This window comes from Euprymna scolopes, chromosome 39, assembly GCF_053919585.1.
Source record: "Euprymna scolopes isolate OS-2025 chromosome 39, ASM5391958v1, whole genome shotgun sequence".
Taxonomy (NCBI): Eukaryota; Metazoa; Mollusca; class Cephalopoda; order Sepiida; family Sepiolidae; genus Euprymna; species Euprymna scolopes.
The window spans coordinates 66,213,715-66,233,417 of record NC_136520.1 but is presented as its reverse complement, the minus strand read 5'-3'; the positions used below and the strand labels follow the sequence as shown (position 1 = coordinate 66,233,417).

Here is a 19,703-nt window from a genome sequence, read left to right as displayed (position 1 = left end):
GGGACCCAACACGTTGTATGCACAAAGTCGCAATGGAAACAAAGGCAAGAATTCGACTCACTTTCTTTTCTTTTTTTTTGCAATTGAAACAACAGACATTTATTTACAGGTACTTCCAGAATAACACCTTGTCTCTTGGTCAAAAGTCGTTTCATACTCCAATGTGCTTAATAAGACACTGCCATATCAAACTCGTGATATTTTGTCTCGGCCATGTTTAGGACACGTTTTTGCGTGTCACTCGCAGGTCATGTGTATAACACGTCTATTTCCACCCTCTCGTGTCTCGAAAACGTCTCGAATTCACTACTTTTCGAAGACCTCTACATCTCGAACAGGTCTCGAATACTGCTTCTCTGACCACGTGTGTCCTTTTTTATCTCTGCCGTCACATCGCGCAGCCTGCTAAGTCATTTGCATATGACTGCTGCTGCTGCTAACCGAACGTCAGCGGCTCTGTTATATTTAGTCTAGTGGCTGACGGAACGAGGTCATGCTGGCCACCCCTTGGATTAAATAAATGGTTCTGTTCGAAATTTTGTACAGATTCTCGAGTTCAACAGTATTGTTCCAGAGGTCGAGACGATCCACCTGAAGACGGTTGGGGATGACGCCGACCGAAACGTAGTGAAAATAAATGAATAACCGTAGTTTGAAGAATTCAAATAATAGGGGTAATGAGTACACGTGCATTTTTCGATTGAAGTATACTTCAGGTTATTTCTTGAAATACAGTTTTTGAAAAATGTAAACTTGTATTAATTTGGGTGCTAATTTATTTACAGCAAAAAGCCAAACTACCGAAAGTTCCAAGTATTTTTCGCTGCATTCGACGGAAGAAGAAAAAGATTTCTTCGGAAGTTTCAGGTAAAAAAATAACGTTTCTTTGATCAAATGAAATACGCATATTCCATAGTCTTCGTCAGTAATAATTTATGCGCATTTAAAGTTGAGTTTTTTTTTTGTCGTACTACATTGATATTAAAAGCCCACTTTTGCTTTTTAAAAATTATTAAAATAAACTTCTTAATATACTTAGTCATGGATATGCGAGCGACTTCATAAAAGGTAAACTAATTTCCATTTTCCTTTGTAAAACAAGTTTCATTTAAGTATTATACTGAGTTCTATTTATGCATATTCTGTACATTCTGCATAATTGCGTGGCATATAGGATGAAAAAGTTCAAGCACATGTGTGACCAGACGTATGCGGCCCCGACAGATCACCGACTCCCAACGTCGTGTATCGTGGATTTTTCGTTCGACTATTCCTTTTATGGCCGGATCGTCATTTTCTTGCTGGCGACTGTCGATAGGAACACACATGGTTTCACAAAATTAGAAATATAATAAATCGTGGAACAAAAAAGGAAAAACACAAACGCCAATGTTCACATATAAATTGAGTGTTGGACTTTTGTGTGTATGTGTGTGTGTGTGTGTGTGTGTGTGTGTGTGTGTGTGTGTGTGTGTGTGTGTGTGTGTGTGTAAAGGATGATGTGTGTGTGTGTGTGTGAAGGATGATAAGATTAAAACAGTTCAACAAACTGATGCAATTGTGTCAGAAATACCAGGACCTGAAGCTCCAGAGCTTCTTTAAAAGGTACACGGTCCAGCATCATTGTAATTGTTTGATTATGTGATAAGAAGTTTCTTACTGATGTGTGTTTTTAAAATTTCTATGGGTTCTACTGATGGAAATGAATTTGTGAAAACATTCTATCTTTTATTAATCAAGTTGTAAACAAGCAAACAGGAATACGACTTTATAATAATAGACATTGGATACAATATAATAATCAATAGATCATTGTCTCTATAAAAATAAATATGAAATCTGAATTAAGTAAAATATATGATATTTAAACGTCTTTTACGACCGGACAATGCTAGGCGGTCTGTTAGTATATATATATATATATATATATATATATATATATATATATATATATATATATATATATATATATATATATATATATATACATATATTTATATAAAATGGGTTAAGAAATTCCAACGAGAGAAAGATGTATATTTAAATAAGGGGTGGGTCACCAACAATGTGTATTTTTTAACATTATTTTATTATTCCGTGTTTTGGTTTTTCATTGAAAATTATGTGTAGATCATTGTAATCATGTTTTTAAATCATTAAAATCGTTTTTAACGCGTTTCAGACGTTCTGTGAAGCGTCCTCTTCAGAAAGTATTAAAAATGTAAGATATTTAGAATATACTCAAGATGGGTTTAAAAGAACATTTTCGTAGTTCATTTGAAATGTTACCGAGCGGTGGAAACATGTGTGAATGATTCTACTTTTCATTCGTATGTTCAATTTTTATTACTGGTTCGTTGGGGTAGACTGTGGTTACTGCTGTCTTGTGTTTCTCTCTCTCTCTCTCTTTCTCTCTCTCTCTCTGCTTGTGTTTTTATTTATCTTTCTTTGTTTTTTCTCATTTTTTTCCTTTTTTACTCTTACTTGAGTGGAGGTGAGGGGCCTGTTGTTGGTACTTGGTCAACTGGATGCATAGGGTAGAGTGTGTGGAGGGGGAGTGAGTGTGTGTGTGTGTGTTTCTTGTATTGGTTTGAAGAATGTGTGTTCCGTTTTATAGTATTATAAAGTTATTTGTTTCCCTAGGAAAGCAACTGTGATCCAAGGTCGTTACTAATGTGTGTGTGTGTGTGTGTGTGTGTGAAGAGTGGGGATCAGTTCCTCTGAAATAAGGGTAGGGGTGTTTTTATTCAATTTTGATATTTATTTTTTGGATTCTTACAATTTTAGTATTGTGATTTTTCGTTTCAGTCTTAGAATGATAGTTATCTCAGTCATGAAGGATTTCTCCTCCACTGACTGAGGGGGGGGGCGAGGTTTTGGAACAGATACTATGGTTCTAGGTGTTTCCTAGTGTTGTTGGTTTCGAGGTAAAGTAGGGTTTGTACTGTTCAATGTGTTGTATTAGAGACAAGGGTGTTATGTCTGTGTGTGGCTGTATGCGTGTGTGTGTGTGTGTTTTAATGTGCCGGTTCTGATTTATGTGTGGGTGTGTATATGTATATGTACGTGCACGCGAGTGTGCCTTGCATTTCATGTTTTTGTGTGTTGATATTAGGCTCTGTTTAGTTCGGGAGTGAATCTTGTTTTTTTCCTGTGTAAGTAAATAAAAATAATTGTCTGTTTGGAAGATTGGCATTATTTTGAAGCTATTTCCAATGCATGTGTGTACGTGTTTTGAAACATAGAGGTGTCTGTTATCTGCAATTTTTATGTTGCTCTTATGTAAGACCACTCTATTGCTGAAATTTTTGGTGGCGCCTATGTAGGATGTGTTGCATGCTGTGCATCTTAGTACATATACTACATTTCTGGAGGTGCAATTTAGATCTTTTTTTATCTTGAATGTTTGTGTTGGGTTTTTGAATGTGTATGTGTTTCCTTCTATTATTATATCACATACTCCACATCGCGGTTTGTTGCATTTTGTAACCCCTTTTGTAGTGTGTGGGACGAGTTTTGAGGAAGTTAGGATGTGTTTTAAGTTTTGGGGTTGGCGTTTGATTTTTATTATTTTTGTTGTTTTAAGTATGTTGTTTAGTTTGTCGTTCTGACTGAGAAGGATAAGTTTTTTGTTATCTGTGTACATAGTTCTGGGTTGTTTTTGTTGTATGTGGAGAAGTATGCTAAAATTTGTTCTTTGTTGTGTTTTCTTTTGGATTCTTGGTTGGTCTATTGGATTTTTTTCTGCCAGTTCAATACCTTTTTGTATTAGTGGTAATGGATATCCTCTTTTCCGCAGGGTTATTTGTAGTTCATTCAGTCTAGTCGAACGGAGGTGTCTGTTACTATGGTGCAGACTCTACGTGCTAGGGAGTAGGGTATTGATTTTAGACAGTTTTTAGGATTGTGGCTTTTGAAGTGGACGTATTGTTGAGTGTCGGTGGGTTTGTGGTAGATGTCTGTGATTATGTTGTTGTTTTTGATTGTTACTAGGATGTCTATGAAAGGTAGTTCTGTGGGGATTTGTTCTAGCGTGAAGTTTATTTTGGGGGGTAGATTTTGTAGCAAAGTGTAGAGTTCTCTGATATCCCCCATGTGGTCTTCCAAAGGATAAAGCAGTCGTACTTGGATGTAGTTGTCATTATTGAATTGGAAGGAGTTGTTATTAAGGATTATGTCAATGCTGTCAATCACGAATTGTTTAGTGAATCTGGGGTGTAAAGTCTGTGTATGTTTGTCAATCCAATATGAGATAGGTTCTTTTCCTAGGTTGTGTGGGATATTGCTATATAGGCTGCTAACATCGAATGTGGCTAGTATTGACCCATCGTCTGCTGTTTGTGGTAGGGAGCTAAGGAAATATGTGTCATTTCTTACATAACTTCTGACTAGATTGGTGAAGGGCTGTGTTAATATATCTATTAGGTTGCTAAGTCTGCTTGTTGGGCATGATGGTCCTGCTACTATGGATCTGAATGTGAGGTCATTGGGGGTTTGGGGTGCTTATGTACTAAGACTTTTTTATGCTGATGGCATGTCTTACTTGGTTAGATTTGTGTATTTTGGGTAGCCCATAGAAGATGTTTGTTTTTGTTGTGAAGTTTGTAAGGAAGTCTTTTTCTTTTTTAGTTAATGTACTATTGTATGTTGCACAGAGTTTTGTGATTTTAGATATGGTTGTGTCGTCTATATATATATATATATATATATATATATATATATATATATATATATGATTAGTTTTTTTGAAAAAGAAATCCATCAAGCCCGATAATTAGGACCGTTTAACAAAACAAGAGTTAAACGTGAACTCGTGAGGTATATATATTTTCCACTTCCGGTTATAAAATAGATGAGTATTGGCCGAGGAGAGCTTGATATGGATATCTTAAACGGTCCTAATTATCGGGCTTGAAACCGACGGTACCAATGACTCATCTAACAACTTTCTGTACACAAAATACAATATATATATATATATTTTATATGGAGATCACCACTTATCAAGGCCCAAGGGCAACTCAGGGATAAGGGTTATTGTGTGTACAGTAATCAATGGGATAGTGTTGTAATAGTATTGGAGAATTGATAAAGTGTCATTACTTAAGGGGGCGGTTCATTAGGAATTTGTTTGTGTTGGACTTGAAGACATTCAGGTTGAAGTCGGGAGGGAAACAGGCAAGTGGAACAGACTTCCACAGGCGTGCAGTTCTAAGAAAGAAGCTTTGTTCATGGAATCTACGTTTTGATTTAGGCACAGATAAGGAGTGGGGAAAATTATTGACGGTGGTTTCAGCTGTCGGGTGTTTTTTTTTTAAAGATTGGCGAGGGAGAACCAGAGAATGGAGCTCAGACGAGCACTTGCCATGGAAATAACGATAATACAAAGATAGGCTCGCTACGTCTCTTCTGTGGGAAAGAGGTTGCAGGGAAGAGAAAAGGGCTTCCCCCACCAAGCCACGAAGTCTATTTTGTACTCTGTAAAGGCAGGATATGCTGTTTTTACCAGCTCCTGGCCAGATGTGGCAGCAGTATTCCATCCTTGGACGTACTTGGCTTTTATATAGATAGTGAATTGCATCATTAGTGAGATATCTTCTGGAGTCTTCCCTAGACGAGAGCCATCCATTTCAATTGATGTCAGATGGGGATAAGACGTTTATGATGTAGAGATAGGAGCTTGGTCTAAGATGCATTAAAGGTAACCAGCCACCTCTTCCCCCACTGTACCACGCGCTCAAGATCAAAGGGGAGAAAATCAGAGAGAACATCATCATTTACGGCCTTTGATGTGTTGCCATAGATAGTCGTGTCATCAGCATAGATGTCAACGAAAGGTTTTAGTATGTGTTTTGGGAGATCATTGATGTAGATCAGGAAGAGAGTTGAGCCCAGTATGGACCCCTGAGGGACTCCAGCATTAATACTGTGAGCCTCTGATTTCTGCCCATCTACCAATACTCTTATGAGCCTATCAGAGAGAAATGATTTAATGATAGAGAAAACATTTCCAGTTATACCGCAGCTGGAAATCTTGTGAAGTAGGCCTTTATGCCATACCTATCAAAAGCCGTTTATATGTCAAGAGCAATTGCCCTAGAAATGAAGCCTTTGTCGAGAGATTCGCTAATCCTATGAGATATAACCGTTAGCACATCTGCTGTAGATCTAGCAGAACGGAAACCATATTGCGTGTCACTAAGAAGGTTATTTCTGCTGAGGTGGTTGACTACTTCTCTATTTAATATGGATTCCAGCAACTTACTCATGACACACAGGAGACTTATTTGTCTGTACTGAGAGGAAGATGACTTATCACCTGAATTCTTAAATACAGGACATACTGATGAGGCTTTCCAGGGTGTTGGGAAGCACTTCTCCTTAAAGCAACGCTTAAACAGTTTGGTAGGTATGGGGGCAAGTTCTGGTTGTAATTTTTTAACACTATAATTGGAATACCGTCTGGACCAGTTGCTTTACTGGAGTCAAGGTTCTTGATTAGCTTGGCGACCTCACGCACAGATATGTGTATGTTGCATAGCGTGTTGTCTGTTATAGGAGGGAATATGGGGAGTTGATGGCCTTCGTCGCACAGGGTAGAATTAGCCGCAAAGTTCTTGGCCAATAGTTTGGCCTTGTCAGATGCTGTCGAGATGACCTCTGATCCATTGATAATGGTTGGTATAGAACGCACGTTTCTGTTCAGTATCTTATTTGCTATTTGCCAGAACTGGTGGGAACCAAGCCGCTGCTCAACTACTTTGGATTTAACGGATTGAGCATATATATATATATATATATATATATATATATATATATATATATATATATATATATATATATATATGTAAATTTTTGGTACAGCAGAATGGAAGGAGAAATTTCAGAGGAAACATAATTTAATTTAAATACCAAAAAAAAAAACAAAGAAATGGGCAGGTGAAATTAAAATTTTCCCTAAGGCCTTATCGTCTGACCCTCTAAGAGGAAACGTCAGAATGATAGATTAAAAACTAAGAAAACGAATGAGGGAAGAGGGGAATTTTGGTTACAGTTGGAAGAACAGTGGAGAAAAAAAAAAAAAAAAAAAAAAAATCTCACTGTTCAGGTGGTTTTAAATCAATGAATATCTCCAACTGATGTCTAAGAATCTTTTGTCTACACAGGCTAGGTCGAGAGTTGTTAATAACTAACGCCTCAATGATATTGAGATGATAGTTCGACCTAGCACTGTATAAAACAGAAAACCACCCATCGGAATATTGATCGGCACACCTATTTATACTCAACAGGTGATCGCCGATGGCAGACTCATGAGCCTGGGAGTGCCCGGATGCTCTCGAAACCTGGTGTAGTCGAATATCCCGAGGGATATGTTGGGATATTCTCATTTCTAATCTTTGGGACGTTTTGCCAACGTAGTCAGCTCCACACTGACAAACGAATTTATAAACAACAGAGTTCTTTTGAATGGTTGGCAAAACATCTTTACGAAAAGAAGAGAAAAAGGTTCGAGTTGTGTAAACTACTCTAAGCATAGTAGCTGGAAAACATCGTTGAGTAGCAGAAGAAATCCTTTTAACAATATGAAGGCCATCAGGACCCAACCATGGTAATTTTAGATAAATGGGACAACGTGATGGACCAATATGTTTACCGCTATTAAATGTAGTAATTTTACGTTCAATAGTAGATTTTATTATATTAATGGGATATCCATTATTAAGAAAAATAGTTGTAATTTCACTAAGTTCCGTATCAAGACGGTTTGGTGAACAAATCATAAGTGCACGATGCGTAAGAGCGCTAATGAGGTTTATTTTTCTAGACTGAGGGGCAAAAGAAAACCAATTAAGATAGAGCCCTGTAAATGTAGGTTTTCTATAAACAGAGGTCTCAAACGTAGTACCAACTTTAGAAACACGAACGTCGAGGAATGGGAGAGAGCTACAGTCTTCAACCTCCATAGTAAATTGTAAAGATGGATGCAGGTTGCAAAGAAGACGAAGAAACTGTTCAGCTTCGCTCCGAGAGGGAAAGCATGCAAAAGTATCATCAACGTAGCGTGTGTAGAATGCTGGCTTAATAATTTTGGAAAATAATTCGTTTTCCAAAAATCCAACGAAAATGTTGGCTAACGAAGGACCAAGAGGGCTACCCATTGATATCCCATCAATTTGACGGTACATAATGTTGTTGAAACTAAAGGAGACTGATTTAGTAGCAAGTTCCATTAGTTCAACAAAAATTCGTTCAGGAAATTGTGGAGATTTTAAGGGGCCACGGTATAGATAGTCAGCACAAATATCAATGGTTTCATCCAAAGGTATATTAGTATAAAGACTATTAATATCAAAGGAAGCCAAGAACTCGGTATTTTTAGATAAAGGTAATTTTTGTATCTGAGATACGAATTGAAAAGAATCAGAGATACAATGGACCGAATAAAAAGAAAGCACAGGTTTAAGAAGGTCAACTAGCCATTTACCAAGTTCGTGTTGTGCAGAACCCAACATAGATAAAATGGGTCGCAAAGGAATGTTGGGTTTATGGACCTTGGGTAAACCGTACATTCTAGGCCTTTGAGAACCGATGGGTCGGATTCTATCATAGATCTCCTTAGAAATAAATCCGCTTTTATGAAGTTGAAGAAATCTTTTCTGGATTTTTATTTCCATACGAAAAGTATCATCATGGCATAAATCACCCAAACGGAGAAACTTACTTTTATCGTCCAAGATTTGTAACATTTTGGAGATATAATCCGTTTTGTTAAGTATAACAACGCCCGATCCTTTATCCGGGCGAGAAAGGTAAATGTCGGGATTAGACCTAATTAATTTTGCAGCTTCAAAATGATTTTTCTGCCAAATAAAATCACTAGATTTAGTATTTATGGCAGAAAACCTCCGACCTAATTCGCCCAACTGAATTTTAACACTAGTTAATTCATCAGTAGAGATAGGCGAATGGTGTTTTAATTGAGTATACAATAATTCAATTTCACTAAATACTGAGATTTTATCAACAGAAGGGGGAGGAATGCAAAATTGTAAGCCAGCAGATAAAACAAATTCTTCTGTAGTGGACAAAACATGAGAAGAATAATTAAATATATGTTTATCCAAATTTGTTATAATCCCAAACTTCTTAGTAATTAAATTTTTTAAATATTTATCATAAGAAGAAGTACATTTAATACGGGTAAAATTATCGCCGATGGATAAAAACCTAGAAAAACGGAGTTTATCAAAGAAAGATAGTTCTTTCCAAACCATGGCCCAAAGAAAAAGGTGTTTACTACGTAACGAATTATATGTATCAGAATTAAACAGGATTTCATCTTGTAGGAAAACACGTTGAACTGCCAATGTATTTCTACATTTAATTTTAGAAATACGATGGCAGATATAACCGGGAGCAACATGATTTAGGCGGCAAGATTTAAGAAATTCCATCCTACACTTCAAAACGATTAACTTATTTTTAATACGTATAACTTTGTTTAACGTTTTGATAAATTGTGAGTTGTACCGACCTCGAAAATATGTAAGTAAATTTTTGGTACAGCAGAATGGAAGGAGAAATTTCAGAGGAAACATAATTTAATTTAAATACCAAAAAAAAAAACAAAGAAATGGGCAGGTGAAATTAAAATTTTCCCTAAGGCCTTATCGTCTGACCCTCTAAGAGGAAACGTCAGAATGATAGATTAAAAACTAAGAAAACGAATGAGGGAAGAGGGGAATTTTGGTTACAGTTGGAAGAACAGTGGAGAAAAAAAAAAAAAAAAATCTCACTGTTCAGGTGGTTTTAAATCAATGAATATCTCCAACTGATGTCTAAGAATCTTTTGTCTACACAGGCTAGGTCGAGAGTTGTTAATAACTAACGCCTCAATGATATTGAGATGATAGTTCGACCTAGCACTGTATAAAACAGAAAACCACCCATCGGAATATTGATCGGCACACCTATTTATACTCAACAGGTGATCGCCGATGGCAGACTCATGAGCCTGGGAGTGCCCGGATGCTCTCGAAACCTGGTGTAGTCGAATATCCCGAGGGATATGTTGGGATATTCTCATTTCTAATCTTTGGGACGTTTTGCCAACGTAGTCAGCTCCACACTGACAAACGAATTTATAAACAACAGAGTTCTTTTGAATGGTTGGCAAAACATCTTTACGAAAAGAAGAGAAAAAGGTTCGAGTTGTGTAAACTACTCTAAGCATAGTAGCTGGAAAACATCGTTGAGTAGCAGAAGAAATCCTTTTAACAATATGAAGGCCATCAGGACCCAACCATGGTAATTTTAGATAAATGGGACAACGTGATGGACCAATATGTTTACCGCTATTAAATGTAGTAATTTTACGTTCAATAGTAGATTTTATTATATTAATGGGATATCCATTATTAAGAAAAATAGTTGTAATTTCACTAAGTTCCGTATCAAGACGGTTTGGTGAACAAATCATAAGTGCACGATGCGTAAGAGCGCTAATGAGGTTTATTTTTCTAGACTGAGGGGCAAAAGAAAACCAATTAAGATAGAGCCCTGTAAATGTAGGTTTTCTATAAACAGAGGTCTCAAACGTAGTACCAACTTTAGAAACACGAACGTCGAGGAATGGGAGAGAGCTACAGTCTTCAACCTCCATAGTAAATTGTAAAGATGGATGCAGGTTGCAAAGAAGACGAAGAAACTGTTCATATATATAATATATATATAAAGTGACTTTGTTTATTTTGTTTATGTGTGTGGAACGTCTCTACCGAATTTCTCTCTTGGATTTTAGTCCACAGACTGTGAATTTTATATATAGAAGGAGATTTGGAACTGTGGAATAAATTCAATTTGTGTTTAGCCGAAAAAAATGCTGTTATGGGGTCAGAGTAAAAAGAAGAACAATTGACCTTCTAAGGCGTTAATCGACTTAAACTGCTATTTTACGCATGTGCAAATATACATTTGTACGTTTTACGTTATTTTGCAAGATTTTTATGCGTACAATACTAATGGTTACGGATATGGCTTGCGACCTATATGTTCTCATCGCAGCAAAGTCATATCAAAAGAAATTGTGATCGCTACTTATCTCAGATATAATAGAATAATCAATTGAGAATTTCCTCTATCATAAGGAATACGAAATCTGTATTTATCAAAATATCATATTTGCGTGTATTTTAGTTATATATATAAAGACAAAACTTCATACAAGCCTAAAATCATCAGAAATATATGAGATACTCATATATATATATATATATATATATATATATATATATATATGTATATGATATATATATGATATATGATATATATGATATATATAGATGATATATATATATATATATATATATATATACAGGGTGGCCCAAAAAACGGGCCTCAGCTCTAATTAGGTTCCGTTTCTTAGTGTTCTGTCCGAATGAAATGAAACTTTCGTCATAACTAGTTTATTATATTCCAAAAATCACATCAAAACACTAGGGTATTTGGCCTTTTTTTCTCCGTTCTACGGCATATGTTCTAGATAGTCTCCATTTAGATTTTGTTTTGTTTGGGGGGGGGTCACGAATACGATCTATATATATATATATATATATATATATATATATATATATATATATATATATATATATATATATAAGTAAAAATGTGTGTGGACACTAGGAACAGTTTTGATTGGCTAATCTAATAATCCAAACTCCTCATAAACGATGATTCAAATCGTCTTAATTTCAGCATCACATGAAAGGCAATTATTTATTGTTAATCTTGGGGGGGGTAATTTTTTTCTAAGTAAACATTTACAAAATTAAAATTATACGAAACTACACCCAAAAGACATTGAATATACGAAAATTGCAATTCCAAATCTTACGCCAAATCAACCGCCATATTGCTATGCTATTTACATTTTTAACAAAAAATGAATGAGCAGTGAAGCTTTAAAGCAGTTCTAAATGACCGAAACTGCAAATTCCAAATATCAAGTTTTCTGTTGGTCATTTATTACTTTCAAAAGTAATACTTACCTTTTGAAAGGTAATAAACGACCAACTAAGAAAACTTGATATTTGCAACTTGGATAATTTATATATATATATATATATATATATATATATATATATATATATATATATATAGAGAGAGAGAGAGAGAGAGAGAGAGAGAGAGAGAGAGAAATGTGATTGATAATTTAAAAATCAAATTATAATTAAATCAAAAATCCGTTTCATAAGAAGGAACAACAACAAAATCAATTATTTGTACGATCGTTTCGGAAAACAGTATTTTTACTGTGGTAGACATCAAGTTACGGACAATAAATATTACATATAGTTTTTTAACAAACAAGGTTTCCTCATCAGCAAATATTGGGAAGGGTTTTTATTAAATGTAAAAGACACCATAAATAAACCTAGCATTAAAAATAATGCAGATGTATCTAATTAGCACGTGTGCATAATTCAACGGGTCGGTCGTGGAATGAAATGAATGAAGAAGAAAGAAACAAAAATGGCTGCCTTATCTCTTTATATGCCTGCAATGTGACCACCCGATATGCAAATGAGATGCTCCTCCAGTGGAAAACGCTTAGAACAGGAGAAAGAGAGAGAAACATATAAGCAGTAAATTAGCTCTAGGATATTTACCTATCGAGCTTATTATATATCTAAATTACAACGAGCACTTTTTCTTTCCCTGTATTTTAATTAAATTAGTAATTTTACTATTACATTAAAATACACTCTGCTCTTTAGACTATTGTTCTAATCTCCTTTATATATATATATATATATATATATATATATATATATATATATATATATATATATATATATAAATATATATATAAGCGACGCTCTTTGTGTAAACAAATCGAGCGGAGGTATTTCGGACGATATCAAAACATCGTTAAACTCACTACTCGTTCAAGCAGCCGCCAATAGCGTAATGGTTAGAAGCCTTGACTGCCGTGTATACGGTCGGGTTTCAATCCTGGCTTGAGGTAGTTGCCTGTCTAGCCGCACTGATGAGCTGTGAAACAGCGAAACAGTACTGTATGTGGATGACTATATATATATATATATATATATATATATATATATATATATATATATATATATATATATGCACCTGAGGCTCCACTGATGAAACTTTCTCGGTCTTCCGGAGTACGCTCGAGAATTCACTTAAAAATTCTCGAGGCGGTATTTATGAATTTGTACCAACCGTCTCTTGAACGCATCGTTGAAATTGATTCGTTTTCCCCTCTCCATACGAATTTTCTTTTCTAACCTCGTTAATAATTTACGGTCATTTGCCCACGTTTTTGAACGATGTTTACCCTCCCCCGTTACCGACGTTCATTTCAAAAAGTGTCGGCCGTAAGACGTCTCGATAGAGTTTTTTTTTTCTACTCCACGCCTTATTTACCTCCTTTTTGAAATTTATGTTTGTAAACATACAATTAAGACTAAGGAGAAAAATATTTGAGAAATGTATGTTGGTTTTCCTTTCTTTGATAAAATTTTTCTTTTTTTTAATAAACTATACAACAACAAAAAAAAAAACAGGCGCTGAACAATTAATAATCGCAGTGCGCCCAGTGTTATTCAAGAGTCTTATAAAATTATATACCTATGAAAATCTTCATATACATATCTACACACACAAATACATATACACATATAGATATTGATATATATACACACATACATAGATATAGATATATATATACACATACATATATGTACACATATATATATATACGTGTATATATATATATACACACACACATATAGTCAAGGTGTGGCGATACTTTGGAACAAAGAAGGTTAATGCATTTTAAAGTTGGTTTACAGCCACTTTTGATGTGTAGAGGTGGATTTTGTGACTCTTAGTTTAGAACATATATATATATATATATATAAGTGAACATGTCTGTCTGTCTGTCTGTGTGTCGTCTACAAACTCGAAATTTTATATACAGGGTATTTGGGAAAATCTTTGTAATCCGTTTACAGCCAGAAATTTGGCTGTTAAGGGGTCAAAGTTCAATGATTTGACATTTGAAACTCTACCAAACTTCTCTGCCAATTTTGTGTTTAAACACTTGAAATTCTAGATATAGATTCCTAGGACATAGATCTAACTTAATAACTTAATTTGAGCCCAAAACAATAAATGTTAAGGGGTCATAATAGGGGTCAAAGTTAAAATAATTGACCGCTTTTTTTTTGTTCAACATACACCTCCAAACACCCGGGCAACGCCGGGCTGAAATGCTAGTATATATATAAAATTAAGGTGACATCTCATAAAATGCATTTTACAGAAAACGTTATAACTTTCAGTATTCGTTTATGTAACACTGTCGTAAGGAAACAACTCTTTAAGCGCTAAGATCCAGATGTTCATAGATTTTCTCTCGAGGTTATGTTCATCAGTTGCTTGTTCAACTCATCTCGATTTTTAATAGCGCTCCTGACTTGGTCCAAGCCACGATCTGACTTCCACTAAGCCCAACAAGAAACTGTTCTAAACTAAGTGTCGCAAAATCCAACAACAACTTTAAAGTACATTAACCTTCTTTGTTCCAAAGTATCGCCATACCTTCTTATACCTTTATACCACTGATAGACTTATTTTCTCTTCTTTTTTCTCATATTTTTCATCTTTATTTTTTACTTCCACACACTTGGGGAGGATGTCGTAATTCACATTATCTAATTGTAATAGAAATCATCACTAAGACAACAGCATCTTCTTTTCATTGTTTTGACTCTCGGGTGTGTATCCGTTGATGTATGCTTTTATATAGAGTGATATAGTTCTCGAGTGATTAAGTCTGTCGGATATATACCCGAGAGTCAAAACAATGAAAAGAATATGCTGTTGTCCTAATCCTAAGCCCTAATCATCACTCTCGCAAACGACCACGTGTTTGTTTAACCTGTAAAATGATGACAGAAAATTTAAGAAAGAAGAAGAAAAGACAAGCGTAATTTTGTAGGTCGCTCATTGGTAGAACGTATGCCATTAATTTGCATATGTACACTGTTAAGGTAACTGTTAAAAGGGACGAATTCTAAAGCATGAGGCTTGAGTTGAGTTTTTGTTCAGAACAAGAACGAACGGTGGGAGATAATATCGAATCGAATTAAACGAAGGTTTATTGCAAGTTGACGAAAGAAAGGAAAAAGGACTTTCGTGCATTGTATTGACAAAAGGACATTTTGACATTGCCATGTTTTTCTTGTTGTTTCGTCCCCTTTCCATTTTTCACTAATCAAACGTAAACCTCTGTTAGTAATCTGTAACAATTGTATTTTGATACATCTGAATATTGAATTATTTCTTAAATGCTGTCTTTTTTCAGGTGCGAGGGAAGAAGGTTCAAGCTCTATCATCGGCGAGTTGGAGTGTTTAAAAGGAGGAGGCACCCAGCACGATGCGGAATACAATTTTTGGCTTCGTTTGCGACAGTCCATCATTGGAAACGATGTCAATACCGGCCTGAGTAAAGCTGAACTCGCTAAACAGCTTAGACGCATGCGCAATCGATCCTTGACTGGAATTTTAATTATCAACGGATTGTGGCTTTTAATGTTGTCAGTTTTCTACATGGGGATTTCTTCGTCGTTGTCAAGACTGAATATTTACGGCGTCATCAGTGGCGCTCTTTATGGTTTTACACTAGTAATTCAAATGCTTGGAATAACAGCTTGTCGGTTGAATCATTTGATCCGTTATCTGGGAAAAAATATATTTGGAACCCGGAAGCCATATTGGATTAATTGCAAGTAATAAAGTAACAGTTATACAAACAACATGAAGAAGATTATTTTTATTTGATTATCGATATATTATCGGTACCATTATTCACGTTTATTGTTATTTGTGCAGAAAAAGGACAGTTCTATTGTCGGGATTTTCCGGACCGTTTACGTAAAATGCCGGCGGGTTCCGAATGAAAGTTTTGGCATTTTATTTTTCGTGCAGACTCTGGCCATTTTTGTTTTCGATGAAAATATATTCTTTCTTTTATTATAAAGACAATTCATCATCATCAAAAAAAAAAAAAAATGAAACAATATTTTTTGTTGTTACGAAGAAAATATAAGCAATTTTTACGAAACTTCAAGAAAAATAAATTCAAATCGAGAAGAAAAAAAACACTAATTTTAAGGTAAGTTTCATGAATATTCATCTTTTGAATAAGAAACAATTACAGAAATTTTTAAAAATTTATGATTTTCCTTTTTTATGTTGTTTTTGTTCAAATCCAGATAATCTTTTTTTAACTATAATCAACCAATGCTAGCAAATGTCTTCTTAAATGGCGTTGCCTGCTGCGATTTCTTTGGCTTAGCGTTTCGGCACCTTTCAACGTTTTACGGAAACCGCCCGGAAAATTCCGAAGATAGCAGTCCTTGTTCTGTATAAGTAACTACTTATTGATATTATTAGCTGGTTGCCCGGCGTTGCCTAGTCGTACAATATACTTAAACATAATATTTTAACGTATGCAGATTGCCTATGTATAATTAGAGAATCAATCCTCTATTGGTTATTGCATACTAGCGAGGGTACTCGGCAGTATCCGGGTATTGTGAGGTGTGTGTGTGGAGGGGGGGGGTAAATTAACACAATAATAAAAAGGAAAATATAAAATAACCGAACGAAAAAATTTGGCATAACTCTGTTTAAATGATTAAACTTTAAAATTCGAAAAAAAAAAAAAAAATGCGTTATGTCGGCGCGAATCAACAACTTTAAGATAACGATGCTGTCATGATAACCACCGCGCTACGATGTCATCAACAAAGTGAGGTCGTTTTGTTTTTCTAATTTAAACTAATTCAAGAAAGAACGTTTTCGCGCATGCGTCTTAGAGGAACGAATATTTTGCTATCCTCTCTCATTGCAAGTCTATTTCTATAGGAAACAATTGACCATTTTTTTTTGTAATTCTTACATAGTATTCGACCGAGACATCGCCCTTTCAAACACTACCGGTCTCGACCAGGTCCGATGCTGCTGAGAAAAGTTTTAGGCAGACATACAAACATACATACGTGCATACACATAAACCGACGATTGAGATTTATATTTTAGACTAGCCTGGGTGCCCGCCGTAGCCCGGGTGTTTGAAAAGAACATGAAAAAATAGTGGCGTTGCATCCATCACCAAACCGGAAGTGGCGAAAGTTTAAATTAAGGCTAGTCAATCGAAAAGAGGGGATGACTTTCGAAAATATCGACGGAAAAGTGATCCCTATTTATATAAAAGTGCCCAGTTGAGATTGAAGGAATTAATGTTTTTAGGCAACTTTTCGATATTTGTCGTCTGAAGGGTCGAGCTTCAAAACGATACCGATCTCGTGAAAATCCGTCGCCTCTGTCGAAAATTGTAGACAGGCATACAAACATGCATACATACATACATACATACAGACAGACAGACAGACAGACAGACAGACGAGATTTATATTATAGATTACGAAGAATAATTTGCCCGGTGGACTAATTTGCAAAAAAAAAAATTTTAAATAAAAAAATCATAATGATAATGTCGTTCATCAAATTCCGTCTGTGTTTGTTTACAATACCACGTCAACAGATGTTTGGGCTGACGATGAATGCCCTGGAAAGGTCACTTTTGATTAATGATTAGATTTGAAATATGCAAACGAAGAAATGATTTGCCGCGATTTTAAATGGTACTTATTGAACTCATTAATAAGAAAAAATTGAAATAAAATAGTGAGACATACTCGGGTTTGATCATTCTCTTCCATTGAGCTATATCTGACAATAAATTTGTTTTTGTTTTTTTGTTTTTTTAAGAAGAAAAGATTTTTTGAGATTTTATTATTTCCTTTGGCCGGTGTAACGTAAAATATTCCACCATAAAAATTATTTTTTATCTATAAGAGAAAACGGCTATTTTAAAGATCGGATTTGAAAAATTTCTGATACTTATTCGGTGAAATTAAATAGAAAACATATCTAAGGATCTAAGGACACTGCTAGACATATAAATTACCGTGGTGTGAAATTTACAAAAGATAGGCTCAGCCGTTTCGGGACATATGCGGAAGGAACTCCCACACAAAATGATTTTTTATATAATAGTAGAGATATATATGAGCTAATCAACAGGCTCTGCAAGACTATCTCTAATAATAATAATAATAATAATAATAATAATAATAATAATAATAATAATAATAATAATAATTTATAACAGAAGAAAGGAAAACAAGTACTCTCATCCTCCCTTTGCCTTTAGGGTTTTTTGCAATTATGTTTGTTGTTCCTTTGTTATTTATTTTTTCTAAAATCCGATTGCTGCATCGGAAAGGCCAGTTAAAAATACATAATATACTTTGTTATTTTCTTTTATTTAATCCCTTTTTTAGAATTTATTAGACAAAATTTAACTTTTATTTTACCGTGCCAATAAATATGATCATCGCTGTATATACAAGCAGTCCAGCCCAGCTTTGCTCGGGCCCTGCGTACTGTTCATAATTGTATGTGCATATATATATATATATAACTCATGTCCAGGTAACCAACGTCTTAAATTTCAAGTGTTTAGACCCAAAATTTGCAGAGAAGTTTGGTAGAGTCTGCAAAGGTCAACTCTTTAAACTTTGATCCCTTGGACACCCAAATTTTCGCCTAAAAACTGATTAAAAAGTTTGTTGCATGTCTGAATACTCTTTATGTAAAATTTCAAATGTTTAGAACCAAAAATTGTCTGAGTAATTTGGTACAGTCCGCAGAGGTTAATTTTTTTTTTTTAACTTTGACCGTAATTTTGATGCCTTAACATTTATTGTTTTGGGCTCAAATTAAAAAGTTTGACCCATATCCAAGTAACCTACATCTAAAATTTCAAGTGTTTAGACCCCAAATGGGCGCAAGAGTTTGGTAAGGTTTTCAAAGGACAAATCCTTGAACTTTGACCCCTTAACAGCCAAATTTCTGGCCGAAAACTGATGAAAAATATTTTCCCAAAATCTCAATACCCCTTATGTAAAATCACGAGTCTGTACACACACACACACACACACACACACACACACACACACACACACACACAGTCAATTTAACTTTTATAAATATATAGATTAAACTAATTAATAAGAAAAAATAAATTAAAATGGTGAGGCACACCCAGGATTGAACACGGAATCATTCAATCTGTAGTCGAATGCTCTTCAACTGAGCCATATCTCCAGATATCAATAATCCTTTTCCTTGATAAAAACAATTGCCGGTGTGACGTATAAAAATTCCTCTGAAAATATTATTCTTTTTTATCTTTAAGAAAAAAAATATGTTTAGGATTGGATTTTTTTCGATTTGCGATACTTATCGAATAAATTTTTGTAAAAAAAAAAACATATCTAAGAACACTGCCAGACATATAAATTACCTTTGTGTGAAATTTGCAATAGATAAGCGCTGCCGTTTGGGAACCAATGAGGAACGAACTCACCCCTCTCCACAAACACAGATAAAGTTGCATTTATATAATTGTAGAGAAGATATATATATATATATATATATATATATATATATATATATATATATGCTGCAGAGAATATTATATATATATATATATGCTGCAGAGAATATTATATATATATATATATATATATATATAT

The 19,703-nt window shown here is 34.7% G+C and overlaps 1 protein-coding gene across 1 annotated transcript in view; it reads left to right on the top strand.

Moving 5' to 3' along the window:
* The window catches only part of LOC145263820 (uncharacterized), a 114,582-nt gene extending 98,729 nt beyond the window's left edge, over positions 1-15,853 (top strand). The window contains exons 13-14 of the mRNA XM_080120886.1: positions 786-867; positions 15,401-15,853. Of these exons, the coding sequence (XP_079977012.1) occupies positions 786-867; positions 15,401-15,828 (510 nt within the window). The 3' untranslated portion in view covers positions 15,829-15,853. The remainder of the gene's footprint in view (positions 1-785; positions 868-15,400) is intronic.
* The last annotated feature ends 3,850 nt before the right edge of the window (positions 15,854-19,703 follow it).